The sequence below is a fragment of the Zonotrichia leucophrys genome, unplaced genomic scaffold (assembly GCF_028769735.1).
Source record: "Zonotrichia leucophrys gambelii isolate GWCS_2022_RI unplaced genomic scaffold, RI_Zleu_2.0 Scaffold_88_184519, whole genome shotgun sequence".
In the NCBI taxonomy this organism is placed as follows: domain Eukaryota; kingdom Metazoa; phylum Chordata; class Aves; order Passeriformes; family Passerellidae; genus Zonotrichia; species Zonotrichia leucophrys.
In genome coordinates, this window is record NW_026992293.1 from 139,188 (window position 1) to 166,025 (window position 26,838).

Genomic DNA, 26,838 nt, shown 5'->3' on the forward strand with positions numbered 1-26,838 from the left:
ATCGGGAACGGGATCGGAACACCGAGAACGCGACCGGGACAACTGGAACGGGACATTTGGGACCAGGATCGGAACCGGGACATCGGGACCGGGACATCGGGAGTGAGGCATTGGGAGTGAGACTGGGACCGGGACCGGGACAACCGGAACGGGACCGGGACAACGGGAACGGGATCAGAACCCCGGGAACAGAACCGGGACAACCGGAACGGGACCAGGACATCGGGAGTGAGACCAGGACAAGGACCGGGACATTGGGAACGAAATCGGAACCGGGACCGGGATCAGAACCGGGATATCGGGACCGGGATTAAAACACCGGGACCAGTACCGGAACCAGAACCGGAGCTGATTCTGGGACAGTGGAACCGGGACCGAGACCAGAGAGAGGTGAGGGGACAGCGGGACTGGGACTGGGACCAGGAGTGGGTTTGGGACCAGGGTTAACACTGGGGGTGACACCAGCACTGGCCCCACCCCTGGTGCCACCCCAAGTGTCACCCCAGCATCCCCAAATGTCCCCAATGTCCCCCAATGTCCCCAACGTCCCCAAATCCCCAATGTCCCCAAATTCCCAATCCCCTCGATGTCCCCAAATGTCCCCAATGTCCCCAATAACCCCAGTAACCCCAATGTCCCCAGTGTCTCCAATGTCCCCAATCCCCCAATGTCCCCAAATGTCCCCAAATCCCCCGTGTCCCCAACGTCCCCAAATTCCCAATCCCCTCGATGTCCCCCAGTGTCCCCAAATGTCCCCAATAACCCCAGTAACCCCAATGTCCCCAATGTCCCCAAACCCCAATGTCCCCTGATGTCCCCAATGTCCTCAATCCCCCAATGTCCCCAAACCCCAATGTCCCCACTGTCCCCAATGTCCCCAAATTCCCAATCCCCTTGATGTCCCCAAATGTCCCCAATAATCCCAGTAACCCCAATGTCCCCAATGTCCCCAATGTCCCCAAATGTCCCCAGTGTCCCCAATCCCCCCATTAATCCCAATGTTCCCCAACCCCCCCCAATGTCCCCAATGTCCCCAATGTCCCTCCAGGATGCAGGTGACCCAGATGACCCTGGTGGCCCTGGTGGCCCTGGTGGCCCTGGCGGGCTCAGAGCCACCGGACGCGGCCGGGGTGGCCCAGCTGGTGACAGATTTTGGGCTGCGGCTGTTCCGGGCGGCGCTGGCGGCCCGAGGTGACACCAACGCCATCTTGTCACCCTACGGGGCCACCTCGGTGCTGGTGGCCCTGCAGGTGGCCACGGCCGGGAGGGGACGGCGGCAGCTGGAGGAGGCCATGGGCTTCAGCATCGATGGTGAGGGGACACCGAGGGGACACTTGGGGACATTGGCACCACTGGGGTGGGTTTGAGGTCATTGGGGACACTTTGAGGTCATTGTCACCACGGGAGACACTTCGGGGGCATTGTCACCATTGGGGTGGGTTTGGGGTCATTGTCCCCATTGGGGACACCTCAAGGTCATTGTCCCCATTGGAGACACTTTGGGGTCATTGTCCCCATTGGGGTGAGGTTTTGGGGTCATTGGGGACACTTTGAGGTCATTGTCACCACTGGGGACACCTCAGGGTCATTGTCACCATTGAGGGTGGGGTTTGGGGTCATTGTCACCATGGGGAGGGGATTTGGGGTCATTGTCCCTATAAAAGGACACCTCATTGTCAGGACAGGGTCATTGTCACCATTGGTGACACTTTGGGGTGATTGTCACCATGGGGAGGGGATTTGGGGTCATTGTCCCTATAAAGGGACACCATTGGGTCATTGTCACCGCTGGGGACACTTTGGGGTCATTGTCCCCATTGGGGTGAGGTTTTGGGGTCATTGTCCCCATTGGGGACTCCTCAGGGTCATTGTCCCCATTGGGGCTGCTCTGGTCGCCCTGTCCCCACTGAGGGGGGGGAGTTCCCCCCATCTGTGCCTCAGTTTCCCCATTCCCTGCCTCAGTTTCCCCATTCATATTCATTTCCCCGCTCCGTGCCTCAGTTTGCCAATTCCCTGCCTCACTTTCCCCACTCCGTGCCTCAGTTTCCCCATTCCCTGCCTCACTTTCCCCACTCCGTGCCTCAGTTTCCCCATTCCCTGTCTCAGTTTCCCCATTCCCTGCCTCAGTTTCCCCATTCCCTGCCTCAGTTTCCCCATTTCCTGCCTCAGTTTCCCCATTCCCTGACTCAGTTTCCCTGTTCCGTGCCTCACTTTCCCATTCCGTGCCTCAGTTTCCCCGCTCCGTGCCTCAGTTTCCCCGTTCACATTCATTTCCCCACCCCCTGCCTCAGTTTCCCCATTCCCTGCCTCAGTTTCCCCGCTCCGTGCCTCAGTTTCCCCATTCCCTGACTCAGTTTCCCCATTCCGTGCCTCAGTTTCCCCGTTCCCTGACTCAGTTTCCCCGTTCCCTGCCTCAGTTTCCCCATTCCCTGACTCAGTTTCCCCGTTCCGTGCCTCACTTTCCCCATTCCGTGCCTCAGTTTCCCCATTCCCTGACTCAGTTTCCCCGTTCACATTCATTCCCCCATCCCATCCCTCAGTCTCCCATTCCCTGCCTCAGTTTCCCCATTCCGTGCCTCAGTTTCCCCATTCCCTGCCTCACTTTCCCCATTCCGTGCCTCAGTTTCCCCATTCCCTGTCTCACTTTCCCCGCTCCGTGCCTCAGTTTCCCCGTTCCCTGACTCAGTTTCCCCATTCCCTGCCTCACTTTCCCCACTCCGTGCCTCAGTTTCCCCGTTCCCTGCCTCAGTTTCCCCTCTCTCCCTCCCTCCCCGCAGCCCCGGGGGTCGCGGCCGCGCTGCGGGGCCTGCAGGGGGCGCTGCGGGGCCGCTCCCACCGCCTGGAGGCGGCCCAGGGGCTCTTCGTGGCCCGGGGGGTGACCCCGAGGGGTCCCTTTGTCACCCGGCTCCGCCGCGCGCTGGGACCCCGCGGGATCGCCCGCCTGGAGCTGCAAAATGGGGAGGGGGCGCGGAGGGTCCTGAATGCGTGGGCACGGGAGAGGACGCGAGGTGAGACCCCCGGGATTGGGGAGATGGAGAGACCGCCGGGATTGGGGATTTGGGACCCCCGGGATTGGGGAGATGGGGATTTGGGGATTTGGGGATTTGGGGATTTGGGGATTTGCGGAGGGTCCTGAATGCGTGGGCACGGGAGAGAACGCGAGGTGAGACCCCCGGGATTGGGGATTTGGGGAGGGGAGACCCCCGGGATTGGGGATTTGGGACCCCCGGGATTGGGGAGGGGAGACCCCCGGGATTGGGGAGATGGAGATTTGGGGATTTGGGACCCCCGGGATGGGGGATTTGGGGATTTGGGACCCTCGGGATTGGGGATTTGGGGATTTGGGGATTTGGGACCCCCGGGATTTGGGGATTTGGGGAGGGGGCGCGGAGGGTCCTGAATGCGTGGGCACGGGAGAGAACGCGAGGTGAGACCCCCGGGATTGGGGAGGGGGGATCCCTGGGACCCCTTTGGGGTGGGGGAGATGAGTGTGGGACCCCTGGGATCCCGTTTGGGGGATCAATGGGATTTTTCTTTTTTGTATCAATGGGGTTTTTTTTGTATCAATGGGGTTTTTTGGGGATCAATGGGATTTTTGGGGGATCAATGGGATTTTATGGGATTTTTTTTGTATCAATGGGGTTTTTTGGGGATCAATGGGATTTTATGGGAATTTTTTTTGGGATCAATGGGGTTTTTTGGGGATCAATGGGATTTTATGGGATTTTTTTTTTTGGGATCAATGGGGTTTTTTTGGGATCAATGGGGTTTTTTTTGTATCAATGGGGTTTTTTGGGGATCAATGGGATTTTATGGGATTTTTTTTGGGATCAATGGGGTTTTTTGGGGATCAATGGGATTTTTGGGGGATCAATGGGATTTTATGGGATTTTTTTGGGGGGGTCAATGGGGTTTTTTGGGGATCAGTGGGATTTTATGGGATTTTTTTGTGATCAATGGGTTTTTTTTTGTATCAATGGGATTTTTGGGGGATCAATGGGATCAATGGGATTTTTGGGGGATCAATGGGATTTTTCTTTTTTGGATCAATGGGATTTTATGGGATTTTTTTTGGGATCAATGGGGTTTTTTGGGGATCAATGGGATTTTATGAGATTTTTTGGGGATCAATGGGGGTTTTTTGTATCAATGGGGTTTTTTTTGGTATCAATGGGATTTTTTTGGTATCAATGGGATTTTATGGGATTTTTTTGGGATCAATGGGATCTTATGGGATTTTTTTGGGGGATCAATGGGGTTTTTTGGGGAACAATGGGATTTTTTTTGTATCAATGGGATTTTTGGGGATCAATGGGATCTTATGGGATTTTTTTGGGATCAATGGGATCTTATGGGATTTTTTGGGGGGATCAATGGGATTTTCTTTTTTGGATCAATGGGATTTTATGGGATTTTTTTTGGGATCAATGGGGTTTTTTGGGGATCAATGGGATCTTATGGGATTTTTTTGGGGATCAATGGGGTTTTTTGGGATCAATGGGGTTTTTTTGGTATCAATGGGATTTTATGGGATTTTTTTGGGATCAATGGGATTTTATGGGATTTTTTGGGGATCAATGGGATTTTATGGGATTTTTTTTTGGGATCAATGGGGTTTTTTGGGGATCAATGGGGTTTTTTGGGGATCAATGGGATTTTATGGGATTTTTTTTTTGGGATCAATGGGTATTTTGGGGATCAATGGGTTTTTTTTGGTATCAATGGGATTTTTTTTTGTATCAATGGGGTTTTTTTTGGTATCAATGGGATTTTTTGGAGATCAATGGGATTTTTTGGGGATCAATGGGATCTTATGGGATTTTTTTTTGGGGATCAATGGGGTTTTTTTGGTATCAATGGGTTTTTTTTGTATCAATGGATTTTTTGGGGATCAATGGATTTTATGGGATTTTTTTTGGATCAATGGGGTTTTTTTTTGTATCAATGGGATTTTTTGGGGGATCAATGGGATCTTATGGGGTTTTTTGGGGATCAATGGGGTTTTTTTGGTATCAATGGCATTTTTGGGGGATCAATGGGGTTTTTTGGGGATCAATGGTATTTTATGGGATTGTTTTTGGGCTCAGTGGGGTTCTTCGCTCCTCGCTGACCCCACGATGTCCCCCCAGGGCTGGTGTCCGGCCTGGTGCCCCCCGGGGCGCTGTCCCCCCGTGTCCGGCTCTTGGTGGCCAGCGCCGAATTCTTCGGGGGGTCCTGGGGGGTCCCGTTCCCCCCCGGCGCCACCCGGGCCCGGCCCTTCCTGCGCCCCGACGGCTCCGAGGGCAGCGCCGCCATGATGGAGGTGACGCTGAGGCTGAGATGCGGTGAGGACCTGTGTCACCTGTGTGTCACCTGTGTGTTACATACTGTGTCACCTGTGTCACCTGTGTGTCACCTGTGTGTCATCTGTTATGTGTGTGTCACTGTGCCCATGATGGAGGCGACACTGAGGCTGAGATGCGGTGAGTACCTGTGTCACCTTTGTCACCTGTGTGTCACCTTTGTCACCTGTGTGTCACCTGTGTGTCACCTGTGTCACCTCCTATGTGTTACCTGTGTTACCTGTGTCACCTTTGTCACCTGTGTGTCACCTGTGTCACCTGTGTGTCACCTGTGTCACCTATGTCACCTGTGTGTCACCTGTGTGTCATCTGTTATGTGTGTGTCACTGTGCCCATGATGGAGGTGACACTGAGGCTGAGATGCGGTGAGGATGTCACCTGTGTGTCACCTGTGTCACCTGTGTGTCACCTGTGTTAGCTGTGTCACCTGTGTCATCTCCTGTGTCACCTGTGTCACCTTTGTCACCTGTGTGTCACCTGTGTGTCACCTGTGTCACCTGTGTCACCTCCTGTGTGTCACCTGTGTGTCACCTGTGTCACCTGTGTCACCTGTGTGTTACATACTGTGTCACCTGTGTCACCTCCTGTGTGTCACCTGTGTCACCTTTGTCACCTGTGTCACCTCCTGTGTGTCACCTGTGTGTCACCTGTGTGTCACCTGTGTCACCTCACCTGTGTCACCTGTGTGTTACCTGTGTGTCACCTGTGTGTCACCTGTGTCACCTGTGTGTTACCTGTGTGTCACCTGTGTGTCACCTGTGTGTCACCTGTGTCACCTCCTGTGTGTTACCTGTGTTATCTGTGTCACCTGTGTCACCTCACCTGTATCACCTGTGTGTCCCCTGTGTGTCACCTGTGTCACCTCCTGTGTGTCACCTGTGTGTCACCTCCTGTGTGTCACCTGTGTCACCTATGTCATCTCCTGTGTTACCTGTGTCACTTCATGTGCCATCTGTGTGTCGCCTCTTGTCTTCTGTGTCACCTTTGTCACCTCCTGTGTGTCCTGTATGTCCTGGGTGTCATCTGTGTCACCTGGGTCCCCCTGTCTGTCCCCGTGTCCCCTCTGACCCCTCCAATGTCACCCTGGGCCACCCTGGGTCACCCTGGATGCCACCCCCAGTGTCCCTCTGTCTGTCCTTGTGTCACCTGTGTCACCTGTGTTCTATGTGTGTCACCTGTGTCCCCCTGTCTGTCCCTGTGTCACCTCAGTGTCCCCCTGTCTGCCCCAATGTCCCCCTGTCCCCTTATCTGTCCCCATGTCCCCCTGTCTGTCCCTGGGTCACCCTGTGTCACTCTGGATGCCACCCAGTGCCACCCAGTGCCACCCAGTGTCCCCCTGTCTGTCCCCCTGTCTGTCCCCTCACCCCCCCCACATTGTCACCTCCCCCTCAGGCGACTTCGAGACCCCCGGGGGGGTCCCGTTCGTGGTGGCCGAGGTGCCGTACGCGGGGGGGGAGGTGGCCCTGCTGCTGGTGGCACCGCTGGAGCGCCACGTGCCCGTTGTCACCCTGGTGCCGCTGCTGGACGCGCGCAGGGTCAGCGCCTGGGTGGCGCAGCTGCGGCCGGCGCCGCGCGTGCTGGCGCTGCCACGGTGAGGGAGGGGACAGCGGGGACACTGGAGGGGTTGGGGACATTTGGGGACATTGGGGGGATTGGGGACATTGGGGGGATTGGGGGGATTGGGGATGTTGGGGGGATTGGGGACAGCGGGGACACTGGGGGGGATTGGGGACATTTGGGGACATTGGGGGGATTTATGGGATTTGGGGGATTTGGGACATTGGGGACACTGGGGGGGATTGGGGACATTTGGGACTTAGGGGCGATTGGGGACATTGGGGGGATTTGGGGCATTGGGGACATTGGGAGGATTGGGAATTTGGGGACATTGGGGACACTGGGGGGATTGGGGACATTGGGAGGATTGGGAATTTGGGGACATTGGGGACACTGGGGGGATTGGGGACATTGGGGGGATTGGGGATGTTGGGAAGATTGGGGACACTGGGGGGATTTGGGGACTTTGGGGACATTGGGGGGATTGGGGATGTTGGGGACATTGGGGACATATGGAGACATTTATGGGATTTGGGGGATTTGGGACATTGGGGACACTGGGGGGATTTGGGGACATTGGGGGGATTGGGGACATTGGGGGACATTGGGGGGATTTGGGGGATTTGGGACATTGGAGACATTTATGGGATTTGGGGATGTTGGGGGCATTGGGGACACTGGGGGGATTTGGGGGACATTGGGGACATTGGGGGGATTGGGGAAAAATGGGGGGAAATTGGGGAAAATGAGATTTGGGGACATTGGGGGACACTGGGGGTGTTGGGGGATGTTGGGGACACTGGGGATGTTGGGGACATTGGGTATATTGGGGATATTTGGGGACACTGGGGACATTGGGGACATTGGGACACTGGGAGGAGATTGGGAGAAAATGGGAAAAATGAGATTTGGGGACATTGGGGGACATTGGGGGCACTGGGGACATTGGGGGGACATTGGGGGCACACTGGGGGGACAATGGGGGACATTGGGGGGACATTGGGGACATTGGGGACTTTGGGGGACATTGGGGACATTGGGGACACATTGGGGACATTGGGGGGACACTGGGGACATTGGGGACATTGGGGGACACTGGGGACATTGGGGACACTGGGGGACACTGGGGGCATTGGGGACATTGGGGGGACATTGGGGACACATTGGGGACATTGGGGGACATTGGGGACATTGGGGACACATTGGGGACATTGGGGACAATGGGGACATTGGGGGACACTGGGGGACATTGGGGACATTGGGGACATTGGGGACATTGGGGGGACATTGAAGGACATTGGGGGACATTGGGGACATTGCCACCCCCGTTCCAGTTTCTCCCTGGAGAGCTCCTGGGACCTCCGGGGTCCCCTCAAGGCCTTGGGGATCCTCGACCTCTTTGACCCCGAGCGCGCCGACTTCTCCCCAGTGACAGGTGAGTCCCCAAATGTCCCCAAATGTCCCCAAATGTCACCAACCCCCTGTCCCCAACGTCCCCAGTGTCCCCAAATGTCCCCAAATCTCATTTTTTTCCATTTTTCCCCCATTTTCCCCCCAAATTTCTCCATTTTCCCCCAATCCCTCCAATGTCCCCCAATGTCCTCAATGTCCCCAAATCTCATTTTTCCCAATTTTTCCCCAATTTTCCCCATTTTTCCCCAATGTCCCAAATGTCCCAAACTCCCCCAAATGTACCCAATGTCCCCAGTGTCCCCAAATCTCATTTATCCCCAATTTTCCCCCTTTTTTCCCAAATGTCCCCAAATCCCCAAATGTCCCCAATGTCCCAATCACCGAAATCTCATTTTTCCCAATTTTCCCTCATTTTTCCCAAATGTCCCCACTGTCCCCACTGTCCCCACTGTCCCCACTGTCCCCAATGTCCCCAATGTCCCCAAATCTCATTTTTCCCAATTTTCCCCCATTTTTCCCAGTGTCCCCAATGTCCCAAATCCCCCTCAAATGTCCCCAATGTCCCAATCACCGAAATCTCATTTTTCCCAGTTTTCCCCCCATTTTTCCCAAATGTCCCCAATGTCCCAATCACCAAAATCTCATTTTTCCCAATTTCCCCCCATTTTTCCCCAATATCCCCAATATCCCCAAATCCCGAAATCCCAAAAATGTCCCCAAATGTCCCCAATGTCCCCTCCAGGTGAGGAGCAGCTCGTTCTGGGCCCGGTGCTGCAGAAGGTTCGGATGGAGGTGACCGAAAACGGCACCGAGGCGGCCTCAGCCTCAGGTTTGGGCATTTTGGGGCATTTTGGGGCATTTTGGGGGATTTTGGGGCAATTTTGGGGGAATTTTGGGGGAATTTTGGGGGGATTTTGGAGGAATTTTGGGGGGAAATTAGAAGGAATTTTGAGAGGAATTTTGGAGTGAATTAGGAGGAATTTTGGGGGGAATTTTGGAGGGATTTTGGGGGGGGATTTGAGGGAAATTTTGAAGGAATTTTGGGGGCATTTTAGAGGAATTTTCGGGGAATTTTGGAGGAATTTTGGGGGAAATTTTGAGGAATTTTGAGGGGAATTTTGGAGGGATTTGGGGGGGAATTTTGGGGAGAAATTTTAGAGGAATTTTGAGGGAATTTTGGAAGAATTTTGGGGGAAATTAGGAGGAATTTTGAGAGGTATTTTGGAGTGAATTTTGGAGGAAATTTAGAGGAAATTTTCAGCGGCATTTTGGGGGAATTTTGAGGGGATTTGTGAGGAATTTTGAGGGGATTTTGAGGGGAATTTTGGAGGAATTTTGGGGGGAAATTTGGAGGAATTTTGGGGGGGTCTCACTCTCCCCCTATCCCGCAGCTGCCGTGGTTTATTCCCGCATGGCCCCCCCCGAAATCATCTTGGATCGACCCTTCCTCTTCCTCATCCGCCACGTCCCCACAGGTTTGGGGGATTTGAGGGATTTTGGGGGGTTTGGGGAAAATTTGGGGGATTTTGGGGATTTTGGGGTGTCTCGGCCCCCCAGATTTGGGTCTGGGGGTGCCCCTGACCCACCTCTCTCTCCCCCCACAGGCACCGTTCTCTTCGTGGGACAGGTGACGGAGCCCTGAGCACCCCAAAATTGGGAAACTTCGAAATTGGGAAACCCCAAAATTGGGGACACCCCGAAATTGAGACACCCTAAAATTGGGGCATCCCAAATTTGTGGTTTGTGGGAGCTGTAATTTATTGGGAAGAGTTTAATATATTAAATACATTAAATATATAAAATTTAATAAATATATAGAAAATTTAATAAATATATAAAATACGTTAAATTTATTAAATATATAAAATAAATTTATTAAATATATTTGATTTATTGGTGATCACCCCAGACCCGGCCGTGGGGTCCCTCCTGTCCTGGGGTTCTTTCAGTCCAACCGCAGAACCCCAAATTCTCCTTTTCCCTCCCCAAATTCCCCCCTCCGTTGCCATAGCAACACCCCCATAGCAACCTTTACCCGCCAGCGCTTACCCGCCGGCGCAGCGTTGCCAAGGCAACAAGCCCGCCCCCTTCGCCCTAGGCCACGCCCCTTTCCTTTACCACGGCAACGCCCGCCCTGTGGCGGCAAGCGCGCCGCGGTTACCATGGCGACAAGCCCCGCTCACTCCTCGTTGCTATAGAAACCCTCCGCCCCCTCAGGGGCAAACCACGCCCTAAACCACGCCCCGTTTTGGGTTGCCATGGCGACACGCCGCGGCCCGGCGCATGCGCGGTGACGTCACACCCGGAAGCGGCGGACCCGGCGCGGCGCTGCCGGAGGCGCGGAACGGCCCCGTCCGATCCCCCCGACCCCCGGGACCCCCTCCCGGACCCCCCCGACCCCTCCCCGACCCCTCCCCGAGCCCCCGGTCCCGGCTTCGGCCGCGGCCCCTCCCCCTCACGGGACACGGCGCGATGGTGAGCGGGGGAAGGGGGAGGGGGGGAGGGGAGGGGCGGTCACGTGGTTGGGGAGGGGTGGTCACGTGGGAGGGGAGGGTTGGAGGGTGGTGACCTCGGTGGGGTGACCTTTGACCTTTGAGCATGTGACCCCCTGGGTTCTCACTGGGGGGGGGGAGGGGACGGAGATTTTTCCCGGGGTTCGGTCCCACGTGACCTCGCCCCTCCCCCTCCCCCAACACCAAAATCTTTCGAAATCGCCCCAAAATCCATCCCCGGACCCCAAATCCCCCCAAAATCCATCCCCGGACCCCAAATCCCTCCAAAATCCTCCCAAAATCCATCCCGGATGCCAAATCCCCCCCAAAATCCATCCCCGGACCCCAAATCCCCCAAAAATCCATTCCCAGACCCCAAATCCCCCCCAAAATCCATCCCCCAACCCCAAAATCTCCTGTAATCTCCTCAAAAATCCTTCCCCCTACCCCAAATCCCTCCAAAATCCTCCCAAAATCCATCCCTGGATCCCAAATCCCCCCAAATAACCCAAGACTCCCCCAAATTCCCTCCGAGTCCCTCCCAGTCCCTTCCAGTTGCTCCAGTGACCCCAAACTCCCCCAAATCCCTCTCAAAAAACTCAAAAAAAGCCCCAAATCCCCGCTAAACTCCTCAAAATTGCCCCAAACTCCCTCCCAGTAGCTCCCAGTCCCTCCCAGTGACCCCAAACTCCCCAAATCCCCCCCAAAGAACCCAAAAATGCCCCCAAAACTTCCCCAAACCCCCTCCCAGTCCCTCCCAGTCTCTCCCAGTGACCCCAAATCCCCCCAAAACTCCCTAAAACCACCCAAAATCCCCCCAAAACTTCCCCAAATCCCCTCCCAGTCCCTCCCAGTCTCTCCCAGTGACCCCAAATCTCCCCAAAACTCCCCAAAATCCCCCCAAATCCCCCCCAAACCCCCTCCCAGTCCCTCCCAGTCTATCCCAGTCCCTCCCAGTCCCTCCCAGTGACCCCAAATCCCCCCAAAACTCCCCAAAACCACCTCAAATCCCCCCAAAATCCCCCCAAACCCCCTCCCAGTTGCTCCCAGTCCCTCCCAGTATATCCCAGTTGCTCCCCCTCCCTCCCAGTGACCCCAAAACTCCCTAAAACCACCCAAAATTCCCCCCAAACCCCCTTCCAGTCCCTCCCAGTCCATCCCAGTTTATCCAGTTCCCTCCCAGTGACCTCAAATCACCCAAAACTCCTAAAACCACCCAAAATCCCCCAAACCCCTCCCAGTCCCTCCCAGTAACCTCCAGTCCCCTCCCAGTGACCTCAAATCTCCCCAAATCCCCAAATCCCTCCAACCCCTCCCAGTCCATCCCAGTCCCAATCCCCCAAAATCCCCAAAATCGCCCAATCCCCTCCAAACCCCTCCCAGTCCATCCCAGTGACCCCAAATCCCCCCAAAACTCCCAAAATCGCACCAAATCCCCACCAAACCCCTCCCAAGTCCATCCCAGTGACCCCAAATCCCCCCAAAACTCTCCCAAAATCGCCCCAAACCCCTCCAGTCTATCCCAGTGCCCCCCAGTGACCCCCCAGCCCCCCCAGATGCGGTTCATGCTGCTGTTCAGCCGCCAAGGGAAACTGAGGCTGCAGAAGTGGTACCTGGCCACGGCCGACAAGGACAAGAAGAAGATGGTGCGGGAGCTGATGCAGGTGGTGCTGGCCAGGAAGCCCAAGATGTGCAGCTTCCTCGAGTGGAGGGACCTCAAGGTGGTCTACAAGAGGTACAAAAAACCCAAAAAAAAGTGGGAAAAAAAACGAGGTTTGGTGGTTAAAAAAAGGGAAAGTTGAGGGAAATGGAAAAAAAAAAAAACGGGGATTCGCGGCGAAAAATGGGAATTTCTGAGCTGAAACGGAGGGTTGGACATGATTGGGTTGGCCATGATGGGTTGACATGGTTGGGTTGCCGTGGTTGGGTTGGCCATGATGGGTGGTCTTCATGAGCTGATCACGATGGGTTATCATGGTTGAGTTGACCATGGTTGGGTTGACCATGGTTGGGTTGACCATGATGGGTTGACCTTCATGAGTTGATCATGATGGGTTGAGCAGAGTTGGGTTGACCATGGTTGGGTTGACCTGGTTGGGTTGATAATGGATAAATTGACCATCGTTGGGTTGACCATGATGGTTGATCATGGTTGGGTTGGCCGTGGTTGGGTTGACCATCATGGGTTGATCTTCAGAAGTTGATCATGATGGGTTGACATGGTTGGGTTGATCATGGATAATTGACCGTCGTTGGGTTGACCATCATGGGTTGACCATGGTTGGCTTGCCCATGATGGATCATGGTTGAGTTGACCATGGCTGGTTGACCATGATAGATTGACCTTCCTGAGTTGACATGATGAGTTGACCATGGTTGGGTTGACCATGATGGGTTGACCATGATGAGTTGACCATGATGGGTTGACCATGGTTGGGTTGACCATGGTTAGGTTGACCATGATTGGTTGACCATGTTAAGTTGGGTTGATCGTCGTTGGTTGGCCGTGGTTGGTTGACCATCATGGGTTGATCTTCAGAAGTTGATCATGATGGTTGATCATGGCTGGGTTGATCATGGCTGGGTTGACCATGGTAGGTTGATCTTCATGAGTTGACCATGGTTGGCTTGACCATGATGGATCATGGTTGAGTTGACCACGGTCAGTTGACCATGATGGGTTGATCTTCATGGGTGACCATGATTGGACTGACATGATGGGACCTCCTCAGGCACATCCCCATGCTCCGGTGGGTTCTGGTGGCCACGGGGACCTCCATGGTTGGGTTCTGGTGGCCATGAGGACCATGATGGGTTGACCCTGATGGGTTCTGGTGGCCATGGGGACCACAATGGGTTGACCACGGTGGGTTCTGGTGGCCATGGGGACATCTCCACCTCCATGGTGGGTTCTGGTGGCCATGGGGACTCCATGGTTGGGTTCTGGTGGCCATGGGGACCTCCATGGTTGGGTTCTGGTGGCCATGGGGACGTCCCCACCTCCATGGTTGGGTTCTGGTGGCCATGGGGACATCTCCACCTCCATGGTTGGGTTCTGGTGGCCATGGGGACATCCCCACCTCCATGGTTGGGTTCTGGTGGCCATGGGGACATCTCCACCTCCATGGTTGGGTTCTGGTGGCCATGGGGACTCCATGGTTGGGTTCTGGTGGCCATGGGGACGTCCCCACCTCCACGATGTCCCCCAGGTACGCCAGCCTGTACTTCTGCTGCGCCATCGAGGGCCAGGACAACGAGCTGATCACGCTGGAGCTCATCCACCGCTACGTGGAGCTGCTGGACAAGTACTTCGGCAGCGTGAGTGGGGACACGGCCCGGGGGACACCATGGGGACACCATGGGGACACCTCAGGGTCACCAGAAACATCTCAGGGACATCCTGGGGACATCAGGGACATCCTGGGGTCATCAGGGACATCCTGGGGACATCAGAAACATCTCAGGGACATCCTGGGGACACCAGGGACACCTCAGGGTCACCAGAAACATCTCAAGGACATCCTGGGGACACCTCAGGGACATCCTGGGGACATCAGAAACATCTCAGGGACATCTTGGGGACATCAGGGTCACCTCAGGGTCATCATAAACATCTCAGGGTCATCAGGGACATCCCAGGGTCATCAGGGACACCTCAGGGACATCCTGGGTTCATCAGGGACACCTCAGGGACATCCTGGGGACACCAAGATCACCAGAAACATCTCAGGGACATCTGGGGATCATCAGGGTCTTCAGGGACACATCAGGGACATGCCAGGGTCACCAGAAACATCTCAAGGACATCAGAAACATCTCAGGGACACCAGGGCCACCTCAAAGTTCTCTAGGAGCTCGTCAAGGCCACCAGGAGCCTCTCAAGGCCACCAGGGCCACCCCAAACTTCTCCAGGAGCCCCTCAGGGCCACCAGGGCCACCCCAGAATTCTCCAGGAGACCCCAAGTGCCACCAGAAGTCCCTCAGGACCACCCCAAAGTTCTCCAGGAGCCCCCAAAGGCCACCAGGGCCACCCCAAAGTTCTCCAGGAGTCCCTCAGGACCACCCCAAGTTCTCAAGGAGCCCCTCAAAGCCACCACAAGGTTCTCCAGGAGCCCCTTGAGGCCACCAGGGCCACCCCAAACTTCTCCAGGAGCTCCTCAAGGCCACCAGGGCCACCCCAAAGTTCTTCAGGGGCCACCAGGGCCACCCCAAGTGCCACCAGGAGCTCCTCAGGGCCACCCCAAAGTTCTCCAGGAGCCCCCAAGGGCCACCAAGGCCACCCCAAAGTTCTCCAGGTGCCACCAGGGCCACCCCAAAGTTCTCCAGGTGCCACCAGGGCCACCGCAATGTCCCCGTCCCGGGCAGGTGTGTGAGCTGGACATCATCTTCAACTTTGAGAAGGCGTACTTCATCCTGGACGAGTTCGTGATGGGCGGCGAGATCCAGGACACGTCCAAGAAAAGCGTCCTCAAGGCCATCGAGCAGGCGGACCTGCTGCAGGAGGTGGGACACCCCAAAATCACCTGAAAAATACCCAAAAACCCCCCAAAAAGTCCCCCCAAATAATCTGAAAAAATCCTCCAAGATATCCCCAAAAAATCCCCCAAAAAATCCCAAAATAAATCCCAAAAAATCAAAAAAATCCCCCAAAAAATCCCCAAAATCCCAAAGTGTCCTCAAGGCCATCGAGCAGGCGGACCTGCTGCAGGAGGTGGGACACCCCAAAAATACCCCAAAAATCCCCCCAAAATCCCCCAAAAAATGCCCCCAAAAATCCCCCAAAAATCTTTAAAAAATTCCCCCAAAAATCCCCCAAAAAATCCCCAAAAATCCTCCAAAAAATCCTCCAAGAAATCCCAAAAAAATCCACCCAAAAATCCCCAAAAAATCCCACCAGAAATCCCCCAAATAATCTCAAAAAATCCCCCAAAAAATCGCCCAAAAAATTCCCAAAAATCCCAAAAAAATCCCCCAAAAATCTCAAAAAAAAATCCCCCCAAAAATCCCAAAGCGTCCTCAAGGCCATCGAGCAGGCGGACCTGCTGCAGGAGGTGGGACACCCCAAAAATACCCCAAAAATACCAAAAATATCAAAACAATCCCAAAAAATCCCCCCCAAAAAATCCCAAAATAAATCCCGAAAAATCAAAAAAATCCCCCAAAAAATCCCCCAAAAATCCCAAAGTGTCCTCAAGGCCATCGAGCAGGCGGACCTGCTGCAGGAGGTGGGACACCCCAAAAATACCCCCAAAAAAATCCCAAAAAATCTCAAAAAATCCCCCCCAAAAAATCCCAAAATAAATCCCAAAAAAATCTCAAAAAAAATCCCCCTAAAAATCACCCCAAAATGTCCCCCCAAATAATCTGAAAAAATCCTCCAAGATATCCCCAAAAAATCTCAAAATAAATCCCAAAAAATAAAAAAAAAATCACCCCAAAAAGTCCCCCCAAATAATCTGAAAAAATCCAAAAAAAAAATCCCCAAAAATCTGCCAGGAGGGAATGGGGGACCCAAAAATCCCAAAAATCCATTGGGACACCCAAAAATCCAGGGGGAGGTGGGCGTGGACCCCCAAACTGGGATTGAACCCCCCAAACTGGGATTGAACCCCCCAAACTGGGATTGAACCCCCCCAAACTGGGATTGAACCCCCCAAACTGGGAATGAACCCCCCCAAACTGGGATTGAACCCCCCAAACTGGGATTGAACCCCCCCAAACTGGGATTGAACCCCCCAAACTGGGAATGAACCCCCCAAACTGGGACTGAACCCCCCAAACTGGGATTGAATCCTCCAAACTGGGACTGAACCCCCCAAACTGGGACTGAACCCCCCAAACTGGGAATGACCCCCCCAAACTGGGACTGAACCCCCCAAACTGGGACAGAGCCCCCCCAAACTGGGACAGAGCCCCCCGAACTGGGATTGAACCCCCCAAACTGGGACTGAACCCCCCCAAACTGGGATTGAACCCCCCCAAACTGGGATTGACCCCCCAAACTGGGACTGACCCCCACAAACTGGGATTGACCCCCCCCAAACTGGGACAGGACCCACCAAACTGGGACTGACCCCCCCAAACTGGGACTGAACCCCCCCAAACTGGGATTGAACCCCCCAAACTGGGACTGAACCCCCAAACTGGGACTGAACCCCCCCAAACTGGGACTGAACCCCCCAAACTGGGATTGACCCCCCCAAACTGGGATAGGGCCCCCCCAAACTGGATTGAACCCCCCCAAACTGGGACTGAACCCCCCAAACTGGGACTGAACCCCCCAAACTGGGACAGGGCCCCCCCAAACTGGGACTGAACCCCCCAAACTGGGATTGAACCACCTCAAACTGGGATTGGACCCCCCCAAACTGGGATTGAACCCCCCAAACTGGGACTGAACCCCCCCCAAACTGGGACTGAACCCCCCAAACTGGGATTGAACCCCCCCAAACTGGGACAGGACCCCCCCAAACTGGGACTGAACCCCCCAAACTGGGATTGACCCCCCAAACTGGGATGAAACCCCCCAAACTGGGACAGGGCCCCCCCCAAACTGGGACTGAACCCCCCAAACTGGGATTGAACCCCCCAAACTGGGATTGGGGTTCGGTTCCCTTTGAAACCCCCCAGGGCCCCCCAAATTTTGGGGTTCATTTCCCCCTCCCCAATTTTGGGGTGTGTTCCCCCCCCCCGATTTGAGGGTTGGTTCTCCCCTTTGTACCCCTAAATTTTGGGGTTCTGTCCCCCCAAATCCTGGGGTTGAATCCCCTTTTATCCCCCCCAAATTTTAAGGTCCGACCCCCCAAATTTTGGGCTCTTCTACCCCCAGATTTTGGGGTTCCATCCCCCCAAATTTTAAAGTCCAACCCCCCCAAATTTTGGGGGTTCACTCCCCACTTCCCGTCCAAATTTTGGGGTTGTGTTCCCCCCTTGTACCACCAAATTTTGGGGTTCTGTCGCCCCAGTTCCCACCCAAATTTTGGGGTTCACTCCCCCTTTCCCCCCAGATTTTGGGCTCTTTCCCCCCAAATTTTGGGATCAACCCCCCCCAAATTTTGTGCTCTTACCCCCCAAATTTTAGGGTCCAACTCCCCCAAATTTTAGAGTCCAACCCCCCAGATTTTGAGATTTTCCCCACAAATTTTGGGATCCAAGCCCCCCAAATTTTGGCCACTTCCCCCCCAAATTTTAGGGTGCAATAACCCCAAATTTTGGGGTCCAAACCCTCAATTTTTGGGGTCCCCTCCCCAAATTTAACCCTTTCTTTCTCCCACAGGAGGACGAATCCCCCCGGAGCGTCCTGGAGGAAATGGGGCTGGCATAGCCCCCCCCGAATCCCCCCAAATTTTTGGGGACCCCCTCCCCAAAATTTTGAGGACCCCCCCCCATGGGACCAATCCCAGCCTGGAATAAAATTGGGGGGGGTGGGAGAAGGGGACACCCCCTTATGGCCCCCCCATATTGTAAATATATCTATAATGGGGGGGGCCCTAATTTTTGGGGTCCCCAAATTTTTTGGGGTGGGGTTCCCCAATTTTTTTAGGGTGGGGGGGGTCCCCAATTTCGGGGTCCTCACCCCCCAAAATTTCCCACAAATTCCTGTCTATTTTGGGGGGGGGACTCATTTAAAGGTTCCCCCCCCCAACCCAAATTTTTTGGGGATTTCCCCCAAAATTTTTTGGGACCCCTTCCCCAAAATTTTTTGGGGAATCCCCCCAAATTTTTAGGGACCCCCCCCCTCCCCCATCAATTATGGGACCACAGAGCCCCCAACCCCAAAAACAAAAAGGAAAAAATTTGGAATAAAATCTGTGGAGACTCGAGCTGAGCTTGGTGATTTGGGGGGAGTTCAAATGGGATTTTGGGGTTATTTTATCCTTTTCTGGGTTATTTTATAGATTTTTGGGGTTATTTTATAAATGTTTTATAGATTTTTGGGGTTATTTTATAATTTTTTGGGGTATTTCAGATTTTTTTGGGGTTATTTCAGATTTTTTTGGGGGTTATTCCATATTTTTTGGGGTTATTTTATCTTCTGGGGGGTTTTTTTAGCACTTTTTGGGGTTATTTTACCACGTTTTAGGAGCTGTTTTGCTCCTTTTTGGGGTTATTCTATCCTTTTCTGGGGTTCTTTCTTTTTGGTTTTTTTTTTTTTTTTTGGGTCATTTGATAATTTTTTGGGGTTATTTTACCCCATTTTAGGGTATTTTACCCCTTTTGGGGGTCATTTTTCCCTTTTTGGGGTCATTCATTCTCTTTTTAGGGTCCTTTATTCTCTTTTTTGGGGTCATTCTGTTTTGGGAGGTAATTTATGCTCTTTTGGGGGTAATTTATTCCATTTTTGGTGTCATTAATTCTCTTTTTTTTGGGGTCATTTATTCCCTTTTTTGGAGTTATTTCGACCCCTTTTTGGGGCAGTTTTACCCCTGGGGGATCCCAATTTGCCCTTGGGGGTTGAATTTGCCCCAGGGGGAGTTGAATTTGCCCCGGGGGGCAGAATTTACCCCTTTTTTGGGGTCATTTCTTCCCTTTTTGGGGTTCTTTTTCACCCTTTTTGGGGCAGTTTTACCCCTGGGGTGTCTGAATTTGCCCCTGGGGTGTCTGAATTTGCCCCAGGGGGGTCGGAATTTGCCCCAGGGGGGTCGGAATTTGCCCCCACCCCCCAAAGAACGGGAGGAACTCGTACTAAAATAGTCGCTTTTATTCGTTAGCAAAATTCGTCATTGGGGGGTTATTTACAGGCAACCCCCCCGTGGGGAACTGGGACAGACTGGGAGGGACTGGGATAAACTGGGAGGGGCTGGGATAAACTGGGATAAACTGGGAGGGACTGGGATAAACTGGGAATGGGACTGGAATGGACCAGTATGGAACTGGGATAAACTGGGAGAGAACTGGAGGGAACTGGGATGGACTGGGAGGGAACTGGGAGAGACTGGGATGGACTGGGATAAACTGGGAGGGACTGGGATAAACTGGGATAAACTGGGGGGGACTGGGATGGACCAGTATGAAACTGGGATAAACTGGGAGAGAACTGGGAGAGAACTGGGAGGGACTGGGAGGGACTGGGATTGAACTGGGATGGACTGGGAGGGACTGGGATAAACTGGGATTGGACTGGGATAAACTGGGAGGGACTGGGATTGAACTGGGATAAACTGGGAGGGACTGGGATAAACTGGGAGGGAACTGGGATAAACTGGGATGGACTGGGAGGGACTGGAATGAACTTGGAGGGACTGGGAGAGAGTGGGATAAACTGGGAGGGACTGGGATAGACCAGTATGGAACTGGGATGGACTGGGATTGAACTGGGAGGGACTGGGATAAACTGGGGGGGACTGGGATAAACTGGGATGAACTGGGATGGACTGGGAGAAAACTGGGATAGACCAGTATGGAACTGGGAGGGACTGGGATGGAACTGGGAGAGACTGGGAGGGACTGGGATAAACTGGGAGGGGCTGGGATGGACCAGTATGGAACTGGGACGGACTGGGATAAACTGGGTGGGACTGGGATAAACTGGGAGGGGCTGGGATGGACCAGTATGGAACTGGGATAAACTGGGAGAGAACTGGGAGGGAACTGGGATGGACTGGGAGGGAACTGGGAGAGACTGGGAGGGAACTGGGATAAACTGGGAGGGACTGGGATAAACTGGGATCAAACTGGGAGGGAACTGGGATGGACTGGAATGGAACTGGGAGGGACTGGGATAAACTGGGATGGGCTGGGATAAACTGGGAGGGACTGGGATAAACTGGGATCAAACTGGGAGGGAACTGGGATGGAACCGGGGCAAACTGGGAGGGAACTGGGCAGAACTGGGATTAACTGGGACAGGGAGGGGACCGTCAGGTTGGGACAACTGGAACCGTGAGACCGGGACAGGGTCAGGGTGAGGAACTCCACAATCAGAACTGGGACAAACTGGGACAAACTGGGACAAACTGGGAGGGGACAACACACCCGAGCATGGGGAGGGTGGGAAGGAAGGAAGGATGGGGGGTTGGGGGTTTATTTTTTGGGGGGGAAGAACCCCCAAAACCCTCAGGGGTACCCCCGGGGAGGGCTCCCCAAAACCCTCTGGAGATATTTCTCCACCTGGCGATCCCTCAGCGGCGGCGGCGGACGCCGCGGCACCAAAGTCCTGGCCGGCGTCTGCTCCGGCGGCCGGATCCTGGATTTGGGGAGCCGACCCGGCACCTTCGGCGGCGGCGGCGGCGTCTCCTCATCCACGGCCGGCGCCACCACGCCCATGGCCGCCATGGCCATGCCCAAGCCCGTGGCCTCCTCCTCTTTGCGTTTCTGCTCCACGTCGTGGATGATGTCCACCACGTCGTCGGCCGGCAGGTGGAGCTTGCTGGACAGCTCGATCAGTTGGTCGATGGTGCCGGGGTCCAGCTCGTCCACCTCGGCCGGGTCTTGTGGTGACACCTCCTCGGAATCGCCGGTGGTCACCTCTGAAGATGATGATGATGATGATGATGATGAAGCCGTGGCGATCCGGTTGCCACGGTGGCCACGCGCCGGGAGGATCTCGTTGTCCTCCAAGCCGCCGTTGAGGTCATCCAAGCCGCCCCTGATCTTGAAGTTGTCACCGAGGTCATTGTTGGCCTTCAGGTCATCGTTGGCGCCGCCTCGGAGCTTGAAGCGCCGGTTGACCTTGAAGACCTCGTTGGCGTCGTTGGCGTCGTAGCCGCCCTTGTAGCCATCGAGGTTGAACCTGTCCTTGGATTTGTAGACGTCAAAGTCATCGTTGAGGTCGTTGTTGAGGCCAAATCTGTCCCTGGTCCTGTAGGTTTGGTGGTCATCGAGGTCATCGTTGAGGTCATTGCCAAACCCATATCTGTCCTTGGTCTTGAAGGTCTGGTGGTCATCGATGAGGTCATCGTTGAGGTCATTGCCAAGGTTGAACCTGTCCTTGGCCTTGTAGCCACCAAGGTCATCGTTGAGGTCGTTGCCAAAACCAAACCTGTCCTTGGTCTTGTAGGTTTGGTGGCCACCAAGGTCATCGTTGAGGTCATCGTTGAGGTCATCGCCAAGACCAAACCTGTCCTTGGCCTTGTGGCCACCCAGGTCATCATTGAGGTCATCGTTGAGGTCATTGCTGAGGCCAAACCTGCTCTTGTAGCTCTGGTGGCCACCAAGCTCATCATTGATGTCCTCACCAAGACCAAACCTGTCCTTGCCCTTGTAGCCACCAAGATCATTGAGGTCACCACCACCAAACCCATCCTTCCTCTTATAACCACCAAACTCCTCATCCTCTTCCTCACCACCAAACCCATCCTTCCCACCTCCAAACCCTTCCTCCTCCTCCTCCTCCTCCTCGGAGCGTTTATCCTCGGCCACGACGCCTCCGGGCCCTCTCAGGAGGTAGCGGAGCAGAAGATCCGAGGCCAGGTCGGCCAAGCGTTCCTCCTCGGCCGCCGCTTTCCGCGCCGCCTGCGCCTGCCGCCGGCTCTCGGCCAGCTCCTGGTAGCGCCGTTCCAGCAGCCGGTGCTCCAGGCTCTGCTGCTGCCGCAGCTGCCGCGAGCTCGCCCATCCCAGCTCCCGCTCCCGCTCCCGGTCCCGCTGCCGGTCCCGTTTGGCTTCGGCGCGGAGCCGCCCCAGCTCCTGCAGCTCCTTCAGCACGTCCGAGGGGTGGGAGGAGGATGAGGAGGATGAAGGCGGGGAGCGCTTGGAGATGGAGTGAGGGGTGGGTGGGCTGGTGGGAGGGGTGGTTGTGGGAGGGGTGGTCCTGGGGGGTCCTGGGGTGGGTTGGGGGCGGCTCTGGACGAGGAGGGTGATGGAGAGGAGGAGGGCGGCGCTGCGTAAGGGGCGGGGTGGGGGCGTCATGGTGGCTGGAATGAAAAATGGGGGAAAAGGGGGATTTGGGGGTGAGAGACAAAAAAAAAAAAGGGGGGATTTGGGGGTGAGAGACAAAATTTGGGTGTTTGGGGGGGGGGGGGTCACCAGAATATCCCAAATGGGGGAGGGGGGGTTGGGCACACTTGTGGTGATGTCATTGACCCCTCCCCTCCCCAGCCGTGGTTGTGTCACTTTGGGGTTCCCCCGTGTCCCCCCAGGGACCCCCAGGGATCCCCCCCCAAGGGGACACAGGTGTGAACACACAGGTGTGAATACACAGTGTGAACACTCAGGTGTGAACACACAGGTGTGAACACTCAGGTGTGAACACACAGGTGTGAACACACAGGTGTGAATACACAGGTGTGAATACACAGGTGTGAATACACAGGTGTGAACACACAGGTGTGAACACTCAGGTGTGAACACACAGGTGCGAAAACAGAATACACACAGGTCAATGCACAGGTGTGAACACACAGGTGTGAATACACAGGTGTGAACACACAGGTGTGAACACTCAGGTGTGAACACAGAATACACACAGGTCAATGCACAGGTGTGAACACACAGGTGTGAACACTCAGGTGTGAACACTCAGGTGTGAACACTCAGGTGTGAACACAGAATACACGCAGGTCAATGCACAGGTGTGAACACACAGATGTAAATACACAGAACACTCGTGTAGGTGTGAACACACAGAACACACACATAGAACACGTGCAGGTGTGAGCAGACACAGGTGTGAACAGACACAACACACAGGTGTGAACATGCACAGAGCACACACAAAACACACACGTGCAGGTGTGAGCAGACACAGGTGTGAACACACAAGGTGTGAACACACGCGGAACACACAGGTGCAGGTGTGAACGCTCAGGTGTGAACAGACACAGAACACACAGAGAACAAATGGGGGCGTGAACACACAGGTGTCAATACAGAACACGCACGCACAGGTGTGAACACACGTGAAACACAGAGAGCACACGCACAGGTGTGAACACTCAGGTGTGAACACACACGGACACACTGTGACACACACAGGGTGACACATGCAGGGTGACACACAGGATGACAATATCCCACATCACACACGCACAGGTGTGAACACTCAGGTGTGAACACACACAGACACACGGTGACACACACAGGGTGACACACTCACAGTGACACACACACGGTGACACACGCAGGGTGACACACGCACGGTGACACACACAGGGTGACACACGGGATGACAATATCCCACATCACACACGCACAGGTGTGAACACTCAGGTGTGAACACACACAGACACACTGTGACGCACTCACGGTGACACACACAGGGTGACACACTCACGGTGACACACACATGGTGACACACGCAGGGTGACACACACAGGGTGACACACGGGATGACAATATCCCACATCACACACGCACAGGTGTGAACACTCAGGTGTGAACACACACGGACACACTGTGACACACGCAGGGTGACACACGGTGACACACACAGGGTGACGCACTCACAGTGACACACACATGGTGACACACACAGGGTGACACACGGGATGACAATATCCCACATCACACACGCACAGGTGTGAACACCTGGAGAACACTCACACAAGAGATGACACGCAGGCAGTGACACACACACACGGTGACGCATTCCCAGGTGACACACACACACACAGAGAACACACGCACAGGTGTGAACACCTGGAGAACACTCACACAAGAGGTGACACGCAGTGACACACACACACACACGGTGACGCATTCCCAGGTGACACACACAAAGAGAACACACGCATGGGTGTGAACACCTGGAGAATGCACACGCACACACACAGGGTGACACACAGGCGGTGACACATCCCCAGGTGACACACAGGGTGACGCACGGTGACACACACAGAGGGTGACACATTCCCCGGTGACACACGCAGGGTGACACACTCACGGTGACACACGCAGTCCCAGGCAACGAACACACACGGACAGGTGTGCACACACACGGAGAACACGCGTGGAACACACAGGTGTGAACACACCAGGATCACACACAGAAAACACACCTGGAACACACACGTGTTAACACGCACGGGACACACCCACACATGTGTGAACACACCTGGATCTCACACACACGTGTGAACACACACACACACACAGAGCACACACACGTACGTGTGAGCACACCTGGATCTCACACACACGTGTGAACACACACACAGAACACACACACGTGTGAACACACACCACAGAACACACACACATGTGAACACACACAGAGCACACACACACGTGTGAGCACACCTGGATCTCACACACACGTGTGAACACACACAGAGCACACACACACACGTGTGAACACACACAGAGCACACACACACACGTGTGAGCACACCTGGATCGCGCGCACCCGCGCACGTGTGACCACGCCCACTCCCGCGCGCGCACCGCGCCCCGAGCCCACGTGCGCTCGCGCTCCCCCGCACGTGAGCGACCCCTCCCCCACCACCTTCCCCACCCCTCCCCCCACCGCCCGCCCCATCCCCCCCCTCCCCCACCCCTCCCCTCCCCCCACGGCCACACCCACGCGGATCCCGCCCCTCCCCCTCCCCTCCCCCACCCTCGGGATCGCACCCACGCGCGCCCATCCCCCCCCCCCCATTGCCCGCGCCCCCACGCGCTCCTCGCGCCCCTCCCCCCTCCCCAAATTCCCTCCCCCACCCCCAAAAAAACCCATGTGGGAGGAGGGGGAGGGGGGACCCCACCCAATCTCCCCCAAATCTTAATGGGGAGGGGGCTCCTACCGGCTCCGGGGGGGTCTCGGCCGATCCGGGGGATCCCCCCCCCTTTTCCAGCCTAGGGGGGGGGCGGTGCTCGCTGGGGGAGGGGCTGCAAAAATTTGGGGAGGGGTCTTGAAGAAAAGTGGGGGAGGGGGCTCCAAGAAGCGGGGGCGGGGGTGGTCCCGATAAGGGAGGGGGGGTCGCCAAGGGGTGGGGGAGGGGGTTCAGGTGAAGGGAGGGGTCGCGGTGAGAAAAGGGGGGAAGAAAACGGGGGGGAGGGGTCGCGGTGGTCTCGCCGTCGTCTCGCCCTTCAGCACCGCGGACAGCGCCGGCTCCGCCCCCTTTATACGCGCGGGGGCCCCACGTGGGGGGTCTCCGATGACGTCAATGGCCCATTCATAAAAATCCGGCCGGGCCCGGGGAAAAAAAAGGGGTGGGGTCGTGGGGGGGGGGGAACCTCGAGCATGCGCAGAGAGCCCCGCGGCGGAGGGATGAATGAATGAACGCGGGGGGATGAATGGGCGGGGGGGGGGGGGGGGGTGGAGTGGGTGGGGCGGGGCTGGGGGGGATGAATGGGGTGGGGGGGCATGAATGGGGCTGGGGGTGATTAAATGGGGCTGGGGGTGATTAAATGGGGCTGGGGGTGATTAATGCGGTGGGGGGGCATGAATGGGGTCGGGAGGTTAAATGGGGCTGTGGGTTATGGGGTTGGGGTGGGTGATAAATAGGGTGGGGGTATTAAATGGGGCTGGGGGGGGATGAATGGGGTTGGGGGGATTAATGGGGTGGGGGAATGAATGGGATTGGGAGAGTGAATTGGGGCTGGGGGGTGAATGGGGTCGGAAGGGGAGAAATGGGGCTGGGGTTAATTAGGGCTATGGGGGAAAATTAATGAGGCTGGGGGTTGATTAGGGCTGAGGGGTGAATGGGGCAGGGAGATGAATGGAGCCAGAAGGGGAGAAATGGGGCTGGGGGAGAGTGAATGGGTCTGGGGGTTAATTAAGGCTGGGGGAGAAATTAATGGGGCTGGGGGTGAATTGGGGCTGGAGGGGAAATTAATGGGGCTGGGGGATGAATGGGGCAGGGAGGGGGAAATGGGGCTGAGGGAGAGTGAATGGGGCTGGGGTTTAATTAGGGCTGGGGGAGAAATTAATGGGACTGGGGGTTAATTAGGGCTGAGGCGTGAATGGGGCAGGGAGATGAATGGGGCCGGGAAGGGGGAAATGGGGCTGGGGGAGAATGAATGAGGCTGGGGGTTAATTAGGGCTGTGGGGGAAAATTAATGGGGCTGGGGGTTAATTACGGCTGGGGTTCATTTGGGGCTCAAAGAGGATGAATGGGGCTGGGGGCATGAATGGGTCTGGGGGCATGAAAAGGGCGGGG

The 26,838-nt window shown here is 55.3% G+C and overlaps 3 protein-coding genes across 4 annotated transcripts; 2 read left to right on the forward strand and 1 right to left on the reverse strand.

Annotated features, from left to right (window-relative positions):
* The first annotated feature begins 244 nt into the window (after positions 1-244).
* LOC135460684 (plasminogen activator inhibitor 1-like) lies at positions 245-9,954 on the forward strand. The gene is made up of 9 exons (XM_064737594.1): positions 245-390; positions 1,049-1,311; positions 2,778-3,008; positions 5,130-5,324; positions 6,735-6,933; positions 8,234-8,334; positions 9,055-9,141; positions 9,704-9,787; positions 9,917-9,954. Exons 2-9 carry the CDS (start codon positions 1,050-1,052, stop codon positions 9,952-9,954), a joined length of 1,197 nt encoding a protein of 398 aa, XP_064593664.1. The 5' UTR covers positions 245-390; position 1,049.
* A 640-nt stretch (positions 9,955-10,594) lies between these two features.
* Positions 10,595-18,192, forward strand: LOC135460688 (AP-1 complex subunit sigma-1A). 2 transcript variants are annotated; one of them, XM_064737600.1, is made up of 5 exons: positions 10,595-10,787; positions 12,361-12,539; positions 14,014-14,122; positions 15,170-15,307; positions 18,081-18,192. In XM_064737600.1, the coding sequence occupies exons 1-5, from the start codon at positions 10,596-10,598 to the stop codon at positions 18,126-18,128; spliced, it is 666 nt and encodes a 221-aa protein (XP_064593670.1). In that variant the 5' UTR covers position 10,595; the 3' UTR covers positions 18,129-18,192. The 2 variants fall into 2 exon arrangements, with proteins under 2 accessions (XP_064593670.1, XP_064593672.1); XM_064737602.1 differs by having other exon boundaries at positions 10,700-10,787; positions 12,384-12,539.
* Positions 18,193-20,215: 2,023 nt separating this feature from the next.
* LOC135460692 (uncharacterized) lies at positions 20,216-25,586 on the reverse strand. The gene is made up of 2 exons (XM_064737606.1): positions 25,480-25,586; positions 20,216-22,656 (listed from the first exon to the last, which is right to left on the reverse strand). The coding sequence occupies exon 2, from the start codon at positions 22,649-22,651 to the stop codon at positions 20,861-20,863; it is 1,791 nt and encodes a 596-aa protein (XP_064593676.1). The 5' UTR covers positions 22,652-22,656; positions 25,480-25,586; the 3' UTR covers positions 20,216-20,860.
* Between the last annotated feature and the right edge of the window lie 1,252 nt (positions 25,587-26,838).

What these genes read in the sequence shown, in the direction of transcription:
- LOC135460692 (XM_064737606.1), bottom strand. Translation starts at nt 22,651, where the DNA reads ATGACGCCCCCACCCCGCCCCTTACGCAGCGCCGCCCTCCTCCTCTCC.
- LOC135460684 (XM_064737594.1), top strand. Translation starts at nt 1,050, where the DNA reads ATGCAGGTGACCCAGATGACCCTGGTGGCCCTGGTGGCCCTGGTGGCC. An exon ending in CGACTTCTCCCCAGTGACAG is followed by an intron (nt 8,335 to 9,054) that starts GTGAGTCCCCAA and finishes TGTCCCCTCCAG; the next exon opens with GTGAGGAGCAGCTCGTTCTG. An exon ending in CGAGGCGGCCTCAGCCTCAG is followed by an intron (nt 9,142 to 9,703) that starts GTTTGGGCATTT and finishes CCTATCCCGCAG; the next exon opens with CTGCCGTGGTTTATTCCCGC.
- LOC135460688 (XM_064737600.1), top strand. Translation starts at nt 10,596, where the DNA reads ATGCGCGGTGACGTCACACCCGGAAGCGGCGGACCCGGCGCGGCGCTG. An exon ending in TCACGGGACACGGCGCGATG is followed by an intron (nt 10,788 to 12,360) that starts GTGAGCGGGGGA and finishes CAGCCCCCCCAG; the next exon opens with ATGCGGTTCATGCTGCTGTT. An exon ending in TGGACAAGTACTTCGGCAGC is followed by an intron (nt 14,123 to 15,169) that starts GTGAGTGGGGAC and finishes CGTCCCGGGCAG; the next exon opens with GTGTGTGAGCTGGACATCAT.